General features: G+C 40.7%; 1 protein-coding gene across 2 annotated transcripts in view; it reads left to right on the top strand.

Moving 5' to 3' along the window:
• The window catches only part of nbas (NBAS subunit of NRZ tethering complex), a 194,915-nt gene that overhangs the window by 50,507 nt on the left and 123,797 nt on the right, over nt 1–20,611 (top strand). For both annotated transcript variants that reach the window (XM_061746583.1, XM_061746582.1), the window contains exons 25-32: nt 6,907–7,080; nt 7,445–7,578; nt 11,182–11,244; nt 13,188–13,310; nt 13,453–13,555; nt 13,843–13,920; nt 14,048–14,202; nt 19,154–19,266. In XM_061746583.1, the coding sequence (XP_061602567.1) occupies nt 6,907–7,080; nt 7,445–7,578; nt 11,182–11,244; nt 13,188–13,310; nt 13,453–13,555; nt 13,843–13,920; nt 14,048–14,202; nt 19,154–19,266 (943 nt within the window). The remainder of the gene's footprint in view (nt 1–6,906; nt 7,081–7,444; nt 7,579–11,181; nt 11,245–13,187; nt 13,311–13,452; nt 13,556–13,842; nt 13,921–14,047; nt 14,203–19,153; nt 19,267–20,611) is intronic.

Genomic DNA, 20,611 nt, shown 5'->3' with positions numbered 1-20,611 from the left:
GCCACCAGCAGCTTTGTGTTCAGGCGCTCCTTCCTGAGCACCCTCAGGAAGTGCAGCCGCTGCTGAGCCTTCTTCACCAGTGCAGTGGTGTTGACAGACCAGGAGAGGTCTGCAGTGATGTGGACGCCCAGGAACTTGAAGGACTGCACTTGCTCCACACATTCACCGTTGATGTGCAGGGGGACGGGGGCGGCTCGATTCCGCCTGAAATCCAGGATGAGCTCCTTGGTTTTGGTGGTGTTCAGTGCCAGGTTGTTCAGTGCACACCACTCACCAAGTTTAAGGACCTCATCTCTGTAGGCCGCCTCGTTTCCCCCTGTGATCAGCCCCACCACCGTTGTGTCATCAGCAAACTTGACAATGACGTTCTCTGGGTGGGCGGGGCTGCAGTCCGATGTGTAGAGCGAGTACAGAAGTGGGCTCAGCACACAGCCCTGAGGAGAGCCAGTGCTGAGAGTGCGGGGGGAGGAGAGGTGAGGACCGAGCTTCACGTGCTGGGGTCGGTTCACCAGAAAGTCTTTGATCCAGGAGCAGGTGGATGGTGGGATCCCCAGGGTGGATAGCTTGGGGATTAGAATGTCCGGTATTATAGTGTTGAAGGCTGAGCTGAAGTCGACGAAGAGCATCCTCACGTAGCTCCCCTGTTTCTCCAGGTGACTCAGCGCGGAGTGGAGTGCGATGTTTATGGCGTCTTCCGTCGATCTGTTTGCCCGGTATGCAAACTGGTGTGAGTCCAGGGTGGGGGGGAGACAGGCTTTGATGTGCTTTAAGACCAGTTTCTCAAAGCACTTGGTGATGACTGGGGTGAGTGCTACAGGGCGGAAGTCATTGAGGGTTGCAGTGGGTGATTTTTTGGGGATCGGGATGATTGTAGCTGATTTCAGGCAGGGTGGGATAACAGCTTGGGCCAGAGACAGGTTGACCTTGGCGAGCTGGTTGGCACAAGCCCTGAGCACCTTCCCAGGTACTAACTTACTTTGTTAATGTGTTTTCTTGTCCTGCTTTTGTTTGCAATTCTTGCAATCAAGAGGTGGGTCTCTAAGTACACAGTGTTATGGATGAGGACCATGGAGTAAGGACTAATTGGGCAGCTGTCCAACTTAAGCAAATTGTTACTTAGATTAAGTTAACATTGGCATGATGATGATATTATCAATTGGTAATAATGCCAACCCAAAGCTGACATTATTAGTTACTATCACGTTTTTAATACTGTTGAAAGTGAATGTCGTCCCTTTATGATACACATATGGCCTTGAATAAATAGCTCTTGCTCTTCCTGAAATTTGCTTTCTTGTTCAAACATTTATAGTTGAATTGGCCCAATATTGAAATTGTCCATTATATAGTATAGCAAATCAGAAGAGAGATTGTGGGCAGGGCCAGCTCAACGTACTTAAGTCATATTAAGCATTTTTTTTTTTTTCATCTAAGGCAACAACTGTGTTATATACAAAGCCTGCTAATTACAACATGAAAATAAAAGAGCAGTATAAAGATTATTTAAGTGTTGCCTGAAATCCTTGACATTTAAGGATACAAACCTATCATCCAGCTGCAGCAAAAGAGGTGTGAAAAATATTTTATTGCAGGTGCTACAGTTACAAGTCCCCCTGGATTATATGCGATGAGCTGTCCTCTAAATTGTAGCTAATAACTGCCAGTTTTAGCCTAAGAGGACCAGTGCCAGTAGGAGCTGCCATATAGGCAGGCAGCCAGCAAATGTTGTTGACTGCACGAATACATGCTGTTTGACTGGAACTCCCTCTGGGTATTGTGTGCAAGCGGGCATGTGTGTATGTTTTGTGTGTTACTGTTTATCGAACTCACTAAATTCAATCTCCCCCTCTGCTCGTGTCTCTCTTTCAGAGAGACAGTGCTGGAAAAAGGGAAAGTGTGTTTGTGTGTATGGTTGTGTTTGGCTGTATCTTCCAATCTAATTTTCTTTCCTGTAAATGTTCCTCATCTGTATATGGTGAGTCAGGGCCATCGTAAGGTGAGAGCAAGGCCCCTGCAGGATCTTGACATGCATTTGTGCAGACAACAGCACTACCCACATACTGCAGCAATTATGATTCAAGTTCAAATTTAATTATCTGGCAGAATTTTCATGTAAATGCAGTTTGAAGTGCTCCGCAATGTTCTGGATAACATTTAAAAAGGAAGGAAAATAAACACATCATACTAATATAGCTTTGTTCAGAATCACCCAAACATGGGGACACGCACGCACGCACGCACACACACACACACACACACACACACACACACACACACACACACACACACACACACACACACACACACACACACACACACACACACACACAACACAGACTTTAAATGCTCATGTAGGCCTCGATCACTTTCAATGATGTTCAACACACCTTTTGTGGCTTGAAACTAGTCTTAAATGCCAACAAAACAAAACATGATCCAAGGCAAAATCAAAGTCTACCGTGAGTGGCTAGTCTCACAATACAGACACTTAGGGGTTTTGATTGACGTTTCTCTCTCTTTTGTGCGTGTTGAACAACTGACTAAAAACTTAAGTTGAAATTGGGCTTTTTCTTTAGAAAAAGCCCAAGTATTGCCTCTCTTTTGAAGCCAAAAAGAGACTTCTCTGCTACTTATATGTCTGTGCTGGACTATGGTGATATGGCTTTTATGCATGTCTCCTCACAATGTCTGCATTCACTGGATACAGTCTACCATGGAGCTAATCTCAAAGCTTTTACTCAGCACTGTACTTTGTATGCTCGGGTCGGATGGTCTTCTTTGTCTTCCCATAGACTTAGACGTTGGGATATACTTATTTAGAAAGCTAATCTTGGTATTCTTTCATCCTATCTACAGGCTTACATTCTAGGAAAAAGCTCTGGAAGTTATAGTCTTCGCTTCTAAGGCTCATTTCTTTTAGCTGTTCCTAAAGTCCAAACTGAGCTGGAGAAAAGGGCATTTGAATATGTTGCTCTTTATGCTTGGAATCAGCTCCAAACTCACTTAAACCTCAAGGATGTGGTCTTATTATATGCTTTTAAACATAAATTAAGTATTCTATAGGCATCCACTTCTGGCTGTATATGTGACAACTGATACAATTTTAGATTTCAAGAGTTTCTTCCCATGGTTGAATACATGCTAATAAATCACACAGTAGCATCAGAGAAACATCTGATCATTCCTGTATGCTTTGAACAGCATAAGAAGAATCATGCACATATGGCTTCAGTCTTACAGAAATGTCCTTTTGTGATGAGACAAACAAGCCAAACTTCAGAGGACACAATGGGTGCCAGAGATCCTTTGTCTGAACATTTTTAAGTCAGTCAGGGACTACATAAAGAAACAGAAGCAGATTAGGATGAGGATTTATAGTTCAAAATGCCTAACAACTGCAAAGGTTTGGGCACCATACATAGTTGGCCAGTGATTGCAACTTTTAAAAATGTATGCTTGATTCTTGCTTTTGTTGACAAAATGTGTTGGACTGCTTTGTTGGGTATGTTCCAACTCAAGTTCACATCCCAATATAATAATTATGTAGCAATCAATATTGTTGTGATCAATTTCCAACTAATTCAGTGAACAATAAAGCTGAAGAAAATATAGCTTGGGATCACTTTTCTGTGGTGCTGACTGGACAGCTCCAAGCATATGCTCATACTTTATTAATGCTCTCTTTGAAGTGTCTTGCTACCTCTTTATGTGAACTAATTGATTATGTAGGAAACACTTTTCCTTTGAAATCAAGTCTTCGTGGCTTAAGGCCTCGATTTAGATTTTCATTTAGAATATTGTGAGAGAAATTACACACAAAAGTGTGTCAGATTACCTGTAACGGATTAATGTGTAATAAGTCTTTGATCCTGATGCAGTCTTTGAAGCTGCTTATTTTGATTGCCAGAATGTCATCAGACTGACGTTGATTAGTATGTATGTATGTCCTTTTCGAGCCTTGTGGCCCAGAGAGCCGGTGTTTATCTCCGGTTTCTGTTGATTAGTATACAGCATTAATACAATTTGAACTTCAAAGATGACTCTTATAGAAATAAGAATTTTCCTAACTTCTGTCTTTATAGCATTTAACAAAGCCACACATTACAGGTTTTTTTCTTGCTTTGTCTTTGCGATGTTCCGTCATAGCAGGTTACCAAATCCATGTTTCAGATGTAGGTACAGCTGAACATGCTCAGCATCACTTGCTTGTTAAGATTGTCTGTAAAGTTATAATTCTCTGTTGATGGCCCTTTTAAGTTCTGTATTGTGGACTTTGTGGCTTGTTTAAAGTCTTTATCTGGTTCAGGGCTCAACAGTAATGCTTGACCCATTGTCCAGCCCAGTGAACAACGGTTTCTGGGCAAGTGGCATGACTGATGCACATGCCTGGTTGGGCAACTGAAAAGCAAACGGAGCCAAACTGTCAGCCATCCTTGGACCAATGTTTTTTTTTGTTTTGTTTTTTTGTCCCCCCCCCCAGACTTGTCAGTGGATGAGAGGTGGGATGTTTTCTACCTCAGATCTGAAGCATGTATTAATTCATTACAAATATAGCTAATGTTCCTCCAATACCTAAAACCAGGCCAAAAACCTTGTAAAATAAGCAACAATTGTGAAATAAAACACCAAAGACAATTTCTGCTAAATCGGCATGTTAAGTTTCCTTGGGTCTGGAAAAATAAGGGGACTGGAACAGTGTTTTATTTCACCTCCCTGGAGTTTACAATTAATCACTTAAATAGTGCCTTTGAGCAAACCCCTCTCCCATAAGTTAAGGTAGAATTACCGGATCCAGCTGCCAGTTTTTATTTAACAACTGAGACACACAACAGTGTTGTAACTGCCAGCTGAAATTTAGAAAGCTTAAAGGAAAATTGAGTTAAATTAACTGAATTAAATTGACCCTAGGTGTATTATTAGATGGTAAGGAATGTAAGATTTCATCGAGGATCAAAGAAGTTTTGAGCGATTGGAATATTAAGTTTGCAGAATAAAGACTTTTAATGTTATTCCAAAGGGCTACCAGCCAATGTTGGAAAAAACGGTTATTTTAAGCCTTTGACCAGACTTAAAAATGTACTTCCACTTAAATGATAGTCACGATTAGGGTGCCTGAAAAAATGAAACAACTTTATTAAAAAAGAAATCTCTTACGTAAAAGGGCTGTTTTTGGCTACCAACTTACCTGCATTGTACGATCTTCAGTCCATACCAGTCGAATACCCCACGTTGGCCATACCACTGTCAATAGATGCCAAATGAGGAGAAATACACTGTCCTTAATATCAATGACAAGGATGCAATGATGCAATGATGTTTTTATACACCGTTTGCTTTTCATTTTGGTCCCTAATGAACGTTTACAATTATAAATAATATAAAACTATAGCTCATATATAACACAAAGTAGTTATGTTCTCAGATGTTTGGGTGTTTTTTTGAGTTTATTTAATTTTTTTAATTCTCCTACATCTTCCATTTGGGGCAAACTCGTTTGGCCCTGGGGCAAGTTAAGCAGTTCAGCCACTTGTTCTTGTCCACACGTTGTGAGGAAAATGCTCCAGCCATGTCATATTGGAAGGGAGGTTGGCTTAAACACTGTGACCTAAACGGTTGAATGAAATTTGTAACTGTAGTCACAGGAACATTAATGTGCTTGGACATAGTTTGTATCAACTAATTTGTCAAGGCTAGTTTCATTACTTTTTTTTTTGTGATGATTCTGTTGAACTATGATTCAAAAGCAATTTCTAATTTGTATTAGTTTTCTATTAGTAATAATAGTCAGTTTTTACTCAGTGTTTATCCATTATTAATTTTGTTCCAAGCTTTTTTCAATGTCCAGTGTGGTGCTTTCTTCAACAAATTTGACCTCATGTGTATGTTCAGTTCTTGCTTCACATTTTAGCAGTTCCACAAATGCTCTTCTTTAATAGTTTTCTGGGTCTTCAAAAGCAATACTTGATCTCTGCTGTCAATTTAAGACAGTATTGCTCCAGGAAATAGCTGAATTAGAAAAAAAAAATACTTTATCTATCTTGTACTTTGTTGTTGACCTCAATTATTTTGATTTTAACAATTCCTGGCAGCCTCTTAGAGTAGCTCCTAGTTTCTGATTGTGAGGCCAATTTTCCGAGGACACATTTTCTGAAGCTTTGAAATGTCCTTTACCTGACCTTTTCTGTTGATAATTGTGATCAATACATAGCCTCAACAAAGCAAATATGAATCGAGACCTTGGTGAGGTTTGTTATAGAGATCTGTCTCCTTTTTACTACCTTTTAGAAATATTCTAAATATTCTTTTCATTTTAAGCTTCATGGCATTCAGAGATCTGTTCATCAATTATCGACTGAACTGCTCACAGAAACAAAGTTTTAAGAGCTTTGCCAGAACCTTTGAATGTCTCTATATCTTCTGCAATAAAATGACACCTGAGACGCTCTAAACGCTTAATAAATCACTCCTTTTGAATTAAAAAAAAAAGAACATGTTTTATCTAAAGCAAAAGTCTGCGTTTGTTCACACTGCCTTTCCAAAACTGGCAATATTCAGCTACTAGATCAGCTGACAGGTACCAAAAGTGAAATAGGCCACACAGAACAGAACACAGAACACAATAAAGTGACCTTAGATGTTTTTTTTTAACAAGCTGTTCATTCAACAACAAATTTAAAAAGCTCAAATCTGTATTTGTTAGGTTTTTGGTTCATATTTGAAAACAGCCTGAGTATTTACCAGTAAATGTGATGCTGGTTTTGATTTGTGAACCGGTTGGCCTACAGTGACCAATAAGTGTGCGGTACACTGGTTTATATCTACTTTTAGCACGCTGTCCAAGTCGTGTTTGACGCAAAATATCTTTCCATTTGCTTTTTTTAAAAAATTTTTTAAATCTGTCACCAGTCCAGCACTGAGCGCTATGTGAAAGATGCATTCCAGTGGATGGTGCCGTTCCTACACCGCTGTGAGGGACGGACAGAGGGTGCTGCTAGATCTCTGCTCGCCGAATACCTGGTCAGCCTGGGCCAGCGTGACCTCAACCTGCCCCTCATCATTTTCCAGCACTCCAAACCTGATGCAAGTGTCTCAACACACACACACACACACACACACACACACACACACACACACACACACACACACATAGACACACACACAAGTGTAAGAAGCGTCACACTCGGGTAACCATAAGTGGTGCCAAAAGAAAATGAAATCCCACACATACACACTGGGTTTGCTGTATGCAATGTCGAGCCAATGCCATGACCCTACACTGTAAAAGTAATATTTACGACTGGGTGAGGGCACAGCCAAGGATAGTTTGAAAGGACTATAAAAAAAAAAAAGTTCAAGCAGTACTTTGTATGTATACTCAGGAGCTATATGGTCAGTCGAGTTTCGAAGCCAGTTTAGAAACTGACTCTGGTGTTGTCTTCTCTAGTGCCAGCAGAAGATCATTGGGGACCCAGACCAGCTGATGGAGGTTGCTTTGGATTGCATCTACCGCTCTGAGAGGGATGACCAGCTCAGCCTTTGTTATGACACCCTGGAGTGTCTACCACAAAGGGGCTATGGGTTAGAAACACACACACACACACACACACACACACACACACACACACACACACACACACACACACACACACACACACACACACACACACACACACACACACACACACACACACACACGAGAGCTGCACAGGCGCATTAAGTCATATGACTATACATCTTCTCCTCTGCAAATAACACTGATCTTCATAGAGCTTATGTAAGCCATGATGTAAGGACAGAAAAGCAGAACGCTACCGTTTCATCCTCGGGGAACACACTGATCCCAGTCCCACCTACTTGCTGTCCATCCACCTTTTCCTCTTCTCCTTGGAGCTATAAATAAACCTAACTATCACTTCTGTTTCTATTTCCCTCCCTCAGCCCTTTTATTTTCCTCCTCCTCCTTTTCTCTTATATGCTTAACTTGTACTCCAAGGAGCCATCAGTTAGCCCTGATATGGTCCATACTGTATTGGATAGCCTTTGATACTCTCTCATTCTCTTTCTCTCTCTCTGTCTCTCTCTCTCTCACGCAAGCACACTCCTTCTTTAACACGTTTTATTTCATATAGTGGAGGGCTTGGCCTGTAAATTCCCCGTGAGGCCATGTGGGTATGTAATAAATGTGCAGGAAAGTGACTGATAAGAAAAGACGCATAGACGTAAAAGATAAAAGCAAAAGTACAAAAGAAAAACAACTAATAATTTCAGGATTGATTTTAAGGTTCTTTTACTGGTTTTTAAGTGTCTTAACGGTCTTGGGCCATCTTATTTATCTGATCTGCTTTTACCGTATCTACCCTCACGGACCCTGAGGTCCTCTGGCACCGGCCTTTTAACCATTCCCCGAACCGCGACCAAAACCCACGGTGAGGCTGCATTCAGCCATTATGGCCCTTATTTATGGAACAGCCTGCCAGAGAACCTCAGGGCCGCAGAGAACGTTGATATTTTTAAAAGGAGGCTCAAGACACACCTTTTTAGTTTGGCTTTTATCTGATCTCATTTACCTATTGTTTTTAGCTATGTATTGTGTCTACTTCTTTAGCTCTTTTATCATCTCTAAAACTTTAATCCATTTTAGTGACTTTTTACTTTATGTTATTTATTATTCATCTTAAGTTTTATATAGATTTCTCTAAAATTTTACACTTTTAGGCATTTCTTACTTTCTTTTAATCTTTTAGTTTTTAGCTCCAGTGTTTCCTCAGGGGGGTCGTTCACACTGGGAGGTGTGCCTGCTCCGCCCATGGGGGTGTCGTCATGGGGATCCCTCAGGCCTGGGTAGCTGGGGGAGGGCTCCACCTTCTGTGTGGGGTCTGCCCCGGTCTGTCCGGGTTGGGGGGGTCTCTGTGGCGATGCTTCTGGTGGTCGTGGTCGGTGGAGCTTCTCAGTGTGGACGGCCACCCATAGGTAGTGTTTTCCTCACCTGGATCGTTAGTGCTAAGCCATGTCACCAGTCCACTTACTGTGTGTGTGTGTGTGGGTGTGGGCGTGTGAGTGTGTGCACATGTATATGAGTGTGAGTGAGTGTGTGTGTACGCGTGGGGGGTGGGGTCGTATGGAATGTTTTAAATTGTGTTTTTTATTGTTATTTTATTCTGCATGTAAAGCACCATGTGTTGCATTTTATATTGTATGATATGGCGCTATACAAATAAATAAAGTTTAAGTTTAAGTTTAATAAAGCACACCTATAGAGTAAAGTGGTGGTTTTAATTAGTTGAAATTACTCAAACTTGGATTGGTCATTCTTTCTGAGTCAGCCTTGCGTTACATGGACGTAATCATAACTTCCAACAATTGCCTCTTTTTCCTTTTTTAAGTTGCTCAATTTAGCTGCTCTGTGGTGCACCATAATATGATGATGTGATTTTTCGCTGCACTCTCGCCACAGAGAATAACTCTACTGGAACAAGATCCAAGATTGGTTGGAAAAGTAGTCCATATAAACTAAAGTGTATTGTTGTACCATGCTGAGAAAGTCCACTGAAGGGAAATAAACGTGTTTCTTTTATGTCCTCTGTGGTGGCCGCTGGAAGTGGAGCCAAGGTGCTTTTCTAAATTTCACGGACTCATTATATATCGGGAAAACCTTAAGGGAGTTGCTTCAAATGACCACGAGGGCCCGTGGATGAACTGATAGAAATTTGGAGGACAAAAGCTTCACATAACTTTAATATGTCTACTAATTAGTAGAAATGGAGACAGATATTTGAAAATGTTTCTGATGTTGCTGGATATTTGTTACACCCGGCAATAAAAAAATATCAGTTAATTAAACAGTGGTGGTATCCCAGATAGCCTAAGCAGTGTGGCCTTCTTTTGACCCAGCTCCAGTTGGCCAGAGGGAATAATTCGACTCAGCTAGAGTATGAATATCCAGATTCAGCCAAAGACCATTTGCATAAGTCTGGGCTTTGAAACCAAACCAGGTCTGAATATTACTAGAAATTAGGGCATTACCCCCGATCCGTATAGGCAGGAGTATAATTGCATGGTTTCATGGTTTATTTTAGAACGATAAAGACCTTTTGGGTGACAAAATTGAGAGCAATATTGAAAATGCAGTAAAAAACATTTTTGTGATCTGATTCAGTTCAAGAGAGAAATGCAGTTTACCTTCTTCAACAAATTTATACACTGTGATGTTTCAGTTTTAGATGAATAACATTTCATATTCCTTGAGGAAGAGCTGAAGGGAACCAAACAGGGTATGAAGCATATTCAGCAGCAGGAAAATGTGTCGTCTTATCTGCTATTCAATGCCGTAGATAAACATATTATAACCTGATCAAAACAACAAAATATCTGCACCATGAAAAAGAAGTAGACATTTCTTTCTAGATAAATAAAGTACTGCAGTTTTGGAGGTAATGCTTAACTTTCCTTGACAGATTTATTTGCTGGGTGGTTGGGATTAGTGATACCGCAAGGCTGAACTGCATATACAATACCCTCTAATTAACATTTCTCCCAGAAGGGATTTCTCTGACTTACTAAGGTTTAAAAAAAAAAAGAAAAAAAAATCATTTTTGCTTGATATATTGCATACTTTTGAGCTGGGAGAGAAAAACGTGACTCAGTTGTTTCAACCTAATTTTTTTGAATACATTTTATTTTTCGCAACTACCTTATTAGCTTTAAATATTCCAGGAATAATACAATCTTTAGAGAGTGTGAAATGCAGAAATGAAAGAGGGATTATGCTGTGAGTCAGGAGAGCAGTGGATTGAGGGAGAGAGGGATATTTAAAGGAGGAGGAGCAGTACTATTATAACTGAGGAGAGCAATGTAGAGACATGGATTGAGAGGTCAGAAGGTAGTTTGTGTGGTTAAGAGAGAAAAAAAAAGGGGGAAAATAAGAAGATATACTCACTGACGCACCGATGCAGGGTCTTTTCATCATGGCCAGTAGTTTGGTACGGCACAGCCTGACCCAGAATACTTTACCTCAAGGTAAAACTTCATAAGCTTTTATTTTTAGTGGGGAATCTGAACAGTCCTGCAGTTGTATACCACATGCTGACTGCAGCATGCACTTATCAAGAGTGTAAGATGATCCTTACTTTGTTCTCTGCCTTATTTAACTTAGAGTTTTGGTGTGCTCTAATTATTTTACAGACCAGAGACCGACATCACTGCCTCGCTTCATGACCAAGTGGACAAACTCGAGAAGCACCTCAGGTACAGTAACGTTAGCAAATAATCTGCCATGTATTAGTCCCCTTTGTCCTTTTGCTTGGCAGGTTGCACAAGTTAGTGCTGAACAGTACCTTTTTTTCCGGTCTTTAAAAGGCTTTCATTGTGTTGAATAACTTAAACTTAATGTTTTTTTCTTTGGGACTGTTGTTTGAACAAAAACAAGGATTCACTCTGACTCTTCCTCCTTAAGTCTCTTCTCTCGCAGGACATTTTGAAGTGCTGACAAGAGCAAGCCCCTCTGTTTTGTGATTAGTGGTGCATTACTTGGGAAATGCTCACTGTGTAGCAATGCTTATTATTTTCCTCCCCCATTATGAACTTGATGGAAAACACCAGGAAGGAGAAGAGGCATGAACGCACAGTCAACTCGCTCACTTACTCAATATCAAAGGACCCACTTCTGTCCCAGGGGGGTTTCAACAGCCTGAGGCATTTTTCTGTATTGCAGGTCTTTCTCCTTCTCCTCCACCCGTTTCCTCCATATGAACTTGCAAACACAGAGTAGAGACAGCGAGGGGGCATGGAGGATGAGGATGAAGGCAGGGGGGGAGGGTGGGAGCCTGAAGTGAAGTGGAATTTGGATAATTGTGAGGACGAGTAAGCAGCAATGGGGGAAGCCAGCGTCTGGGCTCAGTTTATCCTTTACACATGTTTACATGCAGGCAAAGCACCTGCATCTACAAACGCACCTCCGGGAGCTCGGAAAGTGCGTTCATATGTATCCCAGGCTGAAGCAGTGCGACTCAGATACACTCGGATGAATCAGGTGGCAAATGCAAAGTGTCTGCTCTCCAAGCATCACTAGAATAAAAGCTGTTTTCAGCAGCTGCCACCACCACTCGCCGCTGCATCGATACGGGTACGGGAAACATGTAGACACTCCCACACACAGTAACTCAAGGAAACAACCACACACGTCAGTTTCCGAGCTTGTTGACTGCCTTCGCTCACACATACTGTATTTTCACGAGCCCGACACACACACACAGGCACCTGTTTACTATGGTAATGAGTTGCAACAGAGACTGAACATCTGTAGCGGCACGACCCTGCTGAGACTGAGGGTGCCATGCTAATCCCTCACCCGCACCCACTCTTTCCCTCGGTCGCATAACACAGCTTGCACTCGCATAATCCTCGATGCACACAAACACACATTTACAAATAGGTGCCACTGCTTTGATGTGCAGTTTATCAGGTTGCTCTCCCGTCTTGCGGTGCGCTTCCTCCATCTGCACCGTGTCTCACAAATGGCTCTCTGCTGCCAAAGTAATGAACGGCTCAGATCGTACACATCTCCTGTGTTTCTCCCCTGAGTTTGTTTCGGTTTTATTTTGCCATGTTTCTTCTTCCTCTGCTTTGACATTTCCAACTGTGATACCTGCTGTTTATAGTCATCCCGCACACTTCTTTTATTATTTTTTTTAATTTTATTTTTTAGTTAATAATTTGTTGTCCTATAACTGACTAAAGAAACCTCATGTTGTCTGACAGAGATCTAAAACTAGTGATTAAATCCATGAAAAAAGTCTAGTATAGTATAATCCATTTTACAAATTTTTTTTTTAATGCTCAGTGTTTTTTTGTTGTTTTCTCCTACTATTCCTGAGCATTTTGTTGATATTCTGAGCACATTTTGGCAATTTGAAACACAAATAGTCATTTTTACGATGGAATCTTGACCAGTTTATAACTGAAAGAGTAAATGAAGTGAAACATAGTTTTGCAGGGTTGCGTGATGGTAGTTTTTAGAAGTTTTCTTCAAGGTAATCTACAACATGAACCTAGAGGGATTGATGAAGTGGGATTCAATGAATCATGTTCGATCTTCCCCATCCTAGACTGAATAGATGTATTATTGGTTTCTCAGTGCACCGTGGTCATATACGTGCTCATCTGTGCTTTTTATTTTTTTTACTGGCTAGTGTGGTGGAGGTTCTGGAGAAACATGGTCTACAGAAGCCCATCTCATACGTGAGGAACAGCCAGAACAGTGAAGAGGAGGCCCACCACCTGATGGTTAAGCTGTGCCGCCACACTGGCCGGAAGTATGAATTTAAGAGAGAAATTAATCTGTGAAGATTTAACTGAGACACCAAAATCTGTTAGGATCCCACAGGAATGTTCAACGTGTGCGTGTGCGTGTGCGTGTGCGTGTGTGTGTGTGTGTGTGTGTGTGTGTGTGTCCAGAAACCCTCCAGTGAGTGAGACGGTGTGGAGGGGTTTGCTGCAGGACCTGCTTGATATGCAGCAGAATGTTTACACTTGTCTCAAACCTGAGACGTGTCATCAGGTATCACAACACAATTGCAAAAGCCACATAATTCGCTGAATATTAGGAGCCTATAATTTCAGATGATAATGAACCCGTATTTACACCTGGCTCTATAATTAACACATTACACTGAATGTTTTACACCTCCAGAGCTTCTGGATTTATTGTTAAAATGAATTACTGTGTATTTCATCTAAGTAACTTATGAAACAATGTTTAAAAAAAAACAAAAAATAACAAAACTTTTGTTTAGTTAAACAACCTTTTTCATGTATAAAATCAAATCCATTTCCTGACTGCTGCAGGTTTTCGTGGAGTCCCTGCTGTGCTCAAGCCGTGTGGAGAACATACGCCTGGCAGGGCAGCTCATGCATTGCTCCAAGGTATATTGAATAAGCCGCTACCTCGCACAGTTCCACTCACACTGCCCGCGGGGTTCTCCAAATATTAAACCACTCATAATGAATTTTCCGCTCTCATTGATCTCTACATTTGTATTAATGTTTCCAGGTCAGCCAGGATGTTCCTGTCAGCCTGTCTTTCCGGGGAAAGGGTTACGCTTTGAGGGTGGCCTATGACAACAGCGTGGAATTAGTGCTCGCCGCTGCAAGGGAGTACTTCAACTCCTCGACAGCGTTAATGGACCCCTGCATGGGTTTGGCCAGGTGAGCGGGAAAAAGATGAGGAGTTTTTCTGATATTTTACACAAGCTAACAGCCCGTTTTGCAACTTTCAGCTTCATTTTAAGCCTCAGTGATATTTATGTGTGCATTAAATGAGCTTTGGTTAGGGTGAGGAAGTGTTTGAGTAACGTTATAGCTTGGACATGATGTTTAAAGAAAAAACCTGAATGATATGTATACGTGATGTACATAAGTGGAGCGTTTAAGCATGTGTCTGTTGCTGGTGTGAGATCTCAGAGGAGGTGCAGTGGGTGTCTAACCTTACCTGCTTCTGTTTGTTTTCTATATCTGGTGTGGAAGTGGGACAGTAATTGGGTCGTCATTCATTTATAGTAACTAAGACAGAGACCCCCCCCCCACACACACACATGGACAACATCATCCATTGCAACAATCCCACTGTGTGGCCGCATGCCGTTGTACACGTGTGTTTGCTGTTTATGGATATCGGATAAATCTGAGCGCGTGTCTAATATAATGAAATGAATAGTCTGTACAGACTGCCCGCATGTGGTCTTCGGATCGAAATAACTGCCTTTAAAGATGTTTTCTTGTGTGCCAAACACAGAAGATCCTAAATACCTGCGGTCGGTTATAAGCTTTTATTCAAGGACAAAGAGAGTCCTTGTGGAAAGCACACAAGGATCGCCTCCTGCCGTTTAATTGGTACAGAGCTTCAAAGAAACACACAGAGATGTCAATATAATAGAAAGATACAAAGGGAGAAAAGTTTTAAGAAAATAATCTTTTTGACGGATCTTTTAAAGCTTTTCTGAAATGTCTTTGTAATTGTCTCTTATCAACCCATCTCAAATTCTGACGCTAATACATAAGTGTTTTAAGTAGTGGGAATCCTTGTTGCAGAAACAGGTCCGAATGTATAGCAATCTATGGATTTCCTTCCTTCCTTAACTTTCACGTCATTGATTACCTTTTGAAACACATTACCGATTAGTTTATGATCTTTAATATCTAGACTCGTGTCTTCTTAATGTAGCATATTATTTGTTTTGAGGATTATGAATCCACTTTGAGTAAAATGAATGTTAGAGCAGGGTCAACTCTTACAAATAGGCATTTCCATTGAATTCTGCGTCGTTTGCAACCTGTTCAGAATGCCGCTGCTCGTTTGCTGACAGGTACCTGAAAGCACCACCACGACCACGTCACTCCGGTCCTGTATTCTTTACACTGGCTCCCAGTTGAATGTAGAATCTGTTTATAGCTTTTGTTGTTTGTTTTTGGTGCTATAAACTGCCTTGCTCCTTCAGCCCAGCGTAACTTTGTGTTCAACACGCCAAAACTTGTTGGAAGTTACACGAACGAGGGTGAAAAAGAGGGGAGGTCGTTCTTTTGTAGTAGCTGGTCCCAAACTCTTGAGCATGCTGGCTGCCCCCCAGAGTTACGAACCCTCTGTTCAAATCCAAACTAGAGACAAACGTTTGGCACTTTTTACTCTTATTTTTATTTTCTACATTTGTATGTTTTTGCAGCCATTCTAGCCATTACTGTTTTCTGTTTAAAAAATATGAAGACATCTCCAACTAATCGTGGCAAGGCACGGCAAGCGTCTTGTATGTGGGGCCGGTCCTGTCTGAAAGATTTCTTTGAGTTCACCGTCCACAATTTCATGTTGGAGCAGTAGGTTAAAAACATTGGGGTAAATTATACAACTTCTGATGATTTATTTGAGCCAATAACTCTCCCTGTTAACCTTTTAACATCATGACCATTGAAGCCAGTTACTACAGAAAAGCCAGTGTGATTCTTTTTGGTACTGTATATCATGTAGCCCGGAGATGATAAAAATTTGCTTCAACTGCAAAATCACCATAAAAAAATCTCTTGAGAGTGTAAAAACTTTTTTTTTTTTTTCCAATATATCAGAGTTTTTGTTTAAAATTGACCTGCTTCCATTTGGTCAGTTTTTTTTAATTCATAATTCCAATATGTGAAATTTCAAAGGTGAAGGAAATGGAAAATGATTTCCAAGTCCTGTAGGAATGAATTTAACATTAGAGCTATGTAAGAAAAGCATGCCTCATTGATTTAAAAAGTTTTCCTTGAACAATTCTATTATTAAAAAGCAGAGCTTGTGCAAAATTACACAAAAGTGGAATATGTCCATCAGTGAATTGCTTTATGTCATACTCAGTCAGTCAAACTGTTTGCTTTTTTGTTTAATTTATAACGTCTTTGCAAATTTGAACTCATGTTCTTGTGTGTTTTTAACATGAAATAAGTAGCTATAAAATGCACTTGCAACTCAAAATGGTGTATAACTGAAAACAGTGGTATGATCTTTAACCAGGTCTTCTCTTTAATACCTGCCCTGTCCGGGGTGGGGGGGTAGCTTTGATACTAAAATGTTAAATGTTATGGATGCTGTTGCTCCCATTTAGGTGAAATTTATCTCTAGAAGGAAATTCCACACTGGTAAAAAATGGGAAAAGAATATCCGAAAGCCGAGTCCAGATGGAGAAAAAACAAACGTCCAGGTTCATTATGACATCTATAAAGAGAAACTTCACTCTTATAATTTACAACTGAGGAATGTAAGGAAGTCCTACTTCTCTGCCATCATCACTAAAAACAGTCATAATGCGCGGGACACAATATTTTACTGGCGAACTGGGCGGGTCTTTCCGGAACTGTACTAAACCTGTTCAAAACATACTTAGAGAACAGGAAGTACTTTGTGTCATTAGGTAACTTTACATCTGAGCAGACAAGAATCACATGTGGAGTTCCCCAAGGTTCCATCCTGGGGCCTCTTCTGTTTAACATATACATGCTCCCACTGGCACAGATTATAAAGAACAACTGAATAAACTACCATAGCTATGCAGATGACATTCTTTATTCTTTATTCAGATCCCCATTAGCTTCTGCTGCAGCAGTTGCTAATCTTCTTGGGGTAAACATAAAATCATACAGCACTAAGACAATACAAGCATACATAAAACATACCAACATCAACCTACACCTTGTCAGCCAAACAAATTTACATAAAAAATTGTGATCATTGTTTCACATAGCTTAAACGATGCATATACAGAGGCTCAGACGGAGCAATGATTTTAGTCCTAAATAAACACGCAAGTGCAGATGTACAGTATATAACAATGTCACCAGGAGACCGAGGCCCTGTACAGGCTCTTGGTAAATGCATTGAGGAGATTAAAGACTGGATGTGCCACAACTTTCTCCACTTAAACAAAAACAAAACTGAGGTAATTGTCTTTGGAGCCAAAGAGAAATGATTACAGGTCACCCAAGAGCTTCAATCTATACACTTAAAAACTACCAACCAGGACAGAAATCTGGGTGTAGTGATGGACCCGTAACTAAATTTGGGAAAAACAATAAGGCAATAACAAAGTACTATCACCTTAAGAAAATATCAAGGTTAAAAGATCCGATGTCTCCGCAGGACCTGAAAAAACTAGTCCATGCATCCATCTTTAGTAGCTTGATTATTTTAACAGCATCTTTACAGGTTTACCTAAAAAATCAGTTAGACAACTGCAGCTCATTCACAACTCTGCTGCTCAAGTCCTCACTAAGAACAAAAAGTGGACCACATCAGTCCAGCTCTGAGGTCTTGACACCTGCTGCCTGTCCACCAGAGGATAGACTTTAAAGTTCTGATGCTGGTCTATGAAGCTCTGAATGGTCCAGGACCAAAATACATCAGTGACCTCCTGAACCAGTATGAACGTCCAGACCCCTCAGGTCATTGGATCTGTTTTTTTATCAGTTCCCAGACTCAAAACATGGAGAAGCTGCATCCAGCTTCTATGTTCGATATGTCTGGAAAAAACTCCCAGAAAGCCTCAGATCAGCTGAAACACTCAGTGTATTTAAGTCCAGGTTGAAAACTCACCTGTTCTCAGCTGCCTTTGAATAAAGTTCCAAACCTGCACTGATACTTTTAAACTTGAGTTTAGATCATATTTTAACTACTGATTTTTATCTATTGTTCTTCTTGTAAAGCACTTTCAATCACCTTGTTGTTGAATTAAACTTGCCTTGCATGCTGCAAAAGACATCGTGACTTCAGAAAGCGAGTCAACAATATATATTTTTTTTCCGGTGACACAGAAACGCATCTGCAGACACTTCACAGCATGAATACATAATTGGCATGTCCTCTTGTCTCTCATTTGCCATCCACAGTTCTTTTTTTTTTTTCCTGCTCTCATGTTTGCCAGGACAAACCGCATGTTCTTGGCAAGAACAGGCTCTGCACAAACAGAAGCTGAATCCGTGTGGAGTGTGTGTGCAGCTTACTATAGTTGGACTTCGACTGTTCTTGAAATATGTCATTTGGATTTGTCTCATCATGTTGATTGGGATTATGTGATGCATCTCCATGTTGTGTAAAGAAAAAGGTCTGCTGGTGTGATTTTTCTGTAGAACACATGCTGTACACTGAGGACGAGTCCAATCCTCTCCTCTCAGCTCAGCGTCGGATCTTCTTTAAGCTGTTGTTTTATCTGGGATTTCTGTTAAATGTAAACTAATCATTTTGCCTTACTAGTTGTGTTTTTTTTTTGTTTTTTTTTTTTTCCGAAGAGGCTCGCTCACTCTTTCAGTGTGTTGCTAAGTGATGTGCTGCATAATCCTATTAAGAGTAATGAGCGTGGACTGCATTTCAAGAGAAAACTCCCCATTTGTAAATCCGTCAAATTAGTCTAGACTTTGTAAATAAATCCATTTCGAGAAGGCTTGTCACATTTCCAGTACCACTGTCGAAACTTCACAAACAGTAGGCTTAATTGTTTGAAATATGTACTATAAATGTGTACCAGACTTTATCCTCTGGATGCCACCGAGTAATTTAATGAAATGCACCAGGGACAGATTGATATTCATGTAGATGATTTTGAGACACCTTTTTTCTATTTTAACTGGTTGCCATCTTTTTTAGGGCTTGCCTCCAGCTGATTACAGACTGTCCTCCGAGCATTCAGGAGGAGCTGGACCTCATCAGTGCCCTCAGCCAGTTGGAAGACTTTGATGCTCGTATTCTACCTCTGCAAGGTATCAGAGAGCGCATGGCCTGAAGGTGGCACTCATTCAAATTTCATTAAAGCCAGACAAGTATATAACCCAAAAGTCCTGCAGCTACGTTCCACATAAATGATCAAGTGCCCCTGTTATCCCTCAACATGTTGACTCCTTTTTGCCACTATGTCTAAGCATCTGTCCCAAAGCTTTGTTGAGATTGAAGCGTTAAGCCTGTATGTGCATGCACTGAAAGGCACATTTTGACACTTACAGTATGCTGCACCTATTCACCTGATCAATTCACAATCTATCATATGTACATTTCAAGCCCCCCTTGGAATCCTTTCTCAATGAGTACATTTCAGCCTCTTATCACTTTACCTCCGCCCTGATGCGCTGGCCCCTGTGACCCCTGACCTCTCCATCTTCTGTCTGTATCAAGCTGAGTTGTTCACATATAATAATAAATCACAGAGACGTTAAAACTGCCATTCCTCTCTCCCTTCCCACTCCTTTTTAGCCCACTCATTTTTCTCTCCTTTTCTTAAATCATGAAAGGAAGAGAGCTTTGGAAGAGATTGAAACAGGCATGAAAAAAATTACTGAAGAAAGAGGCCTTGTAGAAGAAAATAATAATAAAAAAAAAAAAGTGTTAGTGAAGAAAAAGAAAATAGCTTTTGTCACAGATCAGCGATTAATGTCTAATGTCCACTTTTAGTGCTCATGGTCAGAATGGCTCTGCATCCTTTTATTTATTTATTTTATTTGATTCAAGGACATGCAGGTATTGTTACAACACATAATAAGAAAATCTAATTATTTTTCTTTCAAAGTAAAAGCTCTTTCTGCTCTTGCATGAAAACACGTACAAGTATGAAGCTGGAGGATTTGAACACAGGCAATCCATCTTAGGCTTTTCCCCCACAGTCTTCCCTCAGAGCCTAAGGCGATGCTTCATACACATCACCCCCCCAAGAATCCCCCCCAGGTCTCACCCAAAGTGATGCTGAACCTTAAAGATCCACAATGGGGTGCAGAGAATCCACAGAACCCTGCCGAGGCTATGAACCTGCCATTTCTCGAGTTTCACCACAAGTTTGGAGAGAAATGGAAATTACATTTCATGTTTCTGCACCTTGAATTCCAGTAACATTTGAATTCACACATAAACACACACACACACACACACACACACACACACACACACACACACACACACACACACACACACACACACACACACACACACACACACACACACACACACACACACACACACACACACACACACACACACACACACACAGCCCTGTAATTTAAAAATGCCATAACATAAATTGATCTGGAATATCTAATCTTAACCATTTTTTTGTCAATG

The sequence above is a fragment of the Cololabis saira genome, chromosome 18 (assembly GCF_033807715.1).
Source record: "Cololabis saira isolate AMF1-May2022 chromosome 18, fColSai1.1, whole genome shotgun sequence".
Taxonomy (NCBI): Eukaryota; Metazoa; Chordata; class Actinopteri; order Beloniformes; family Belonidae; genus Cololabis; species Cololabis saira.
This window is presented reverse-complemented; position numbering and strand designations above follow the sequence as displayed.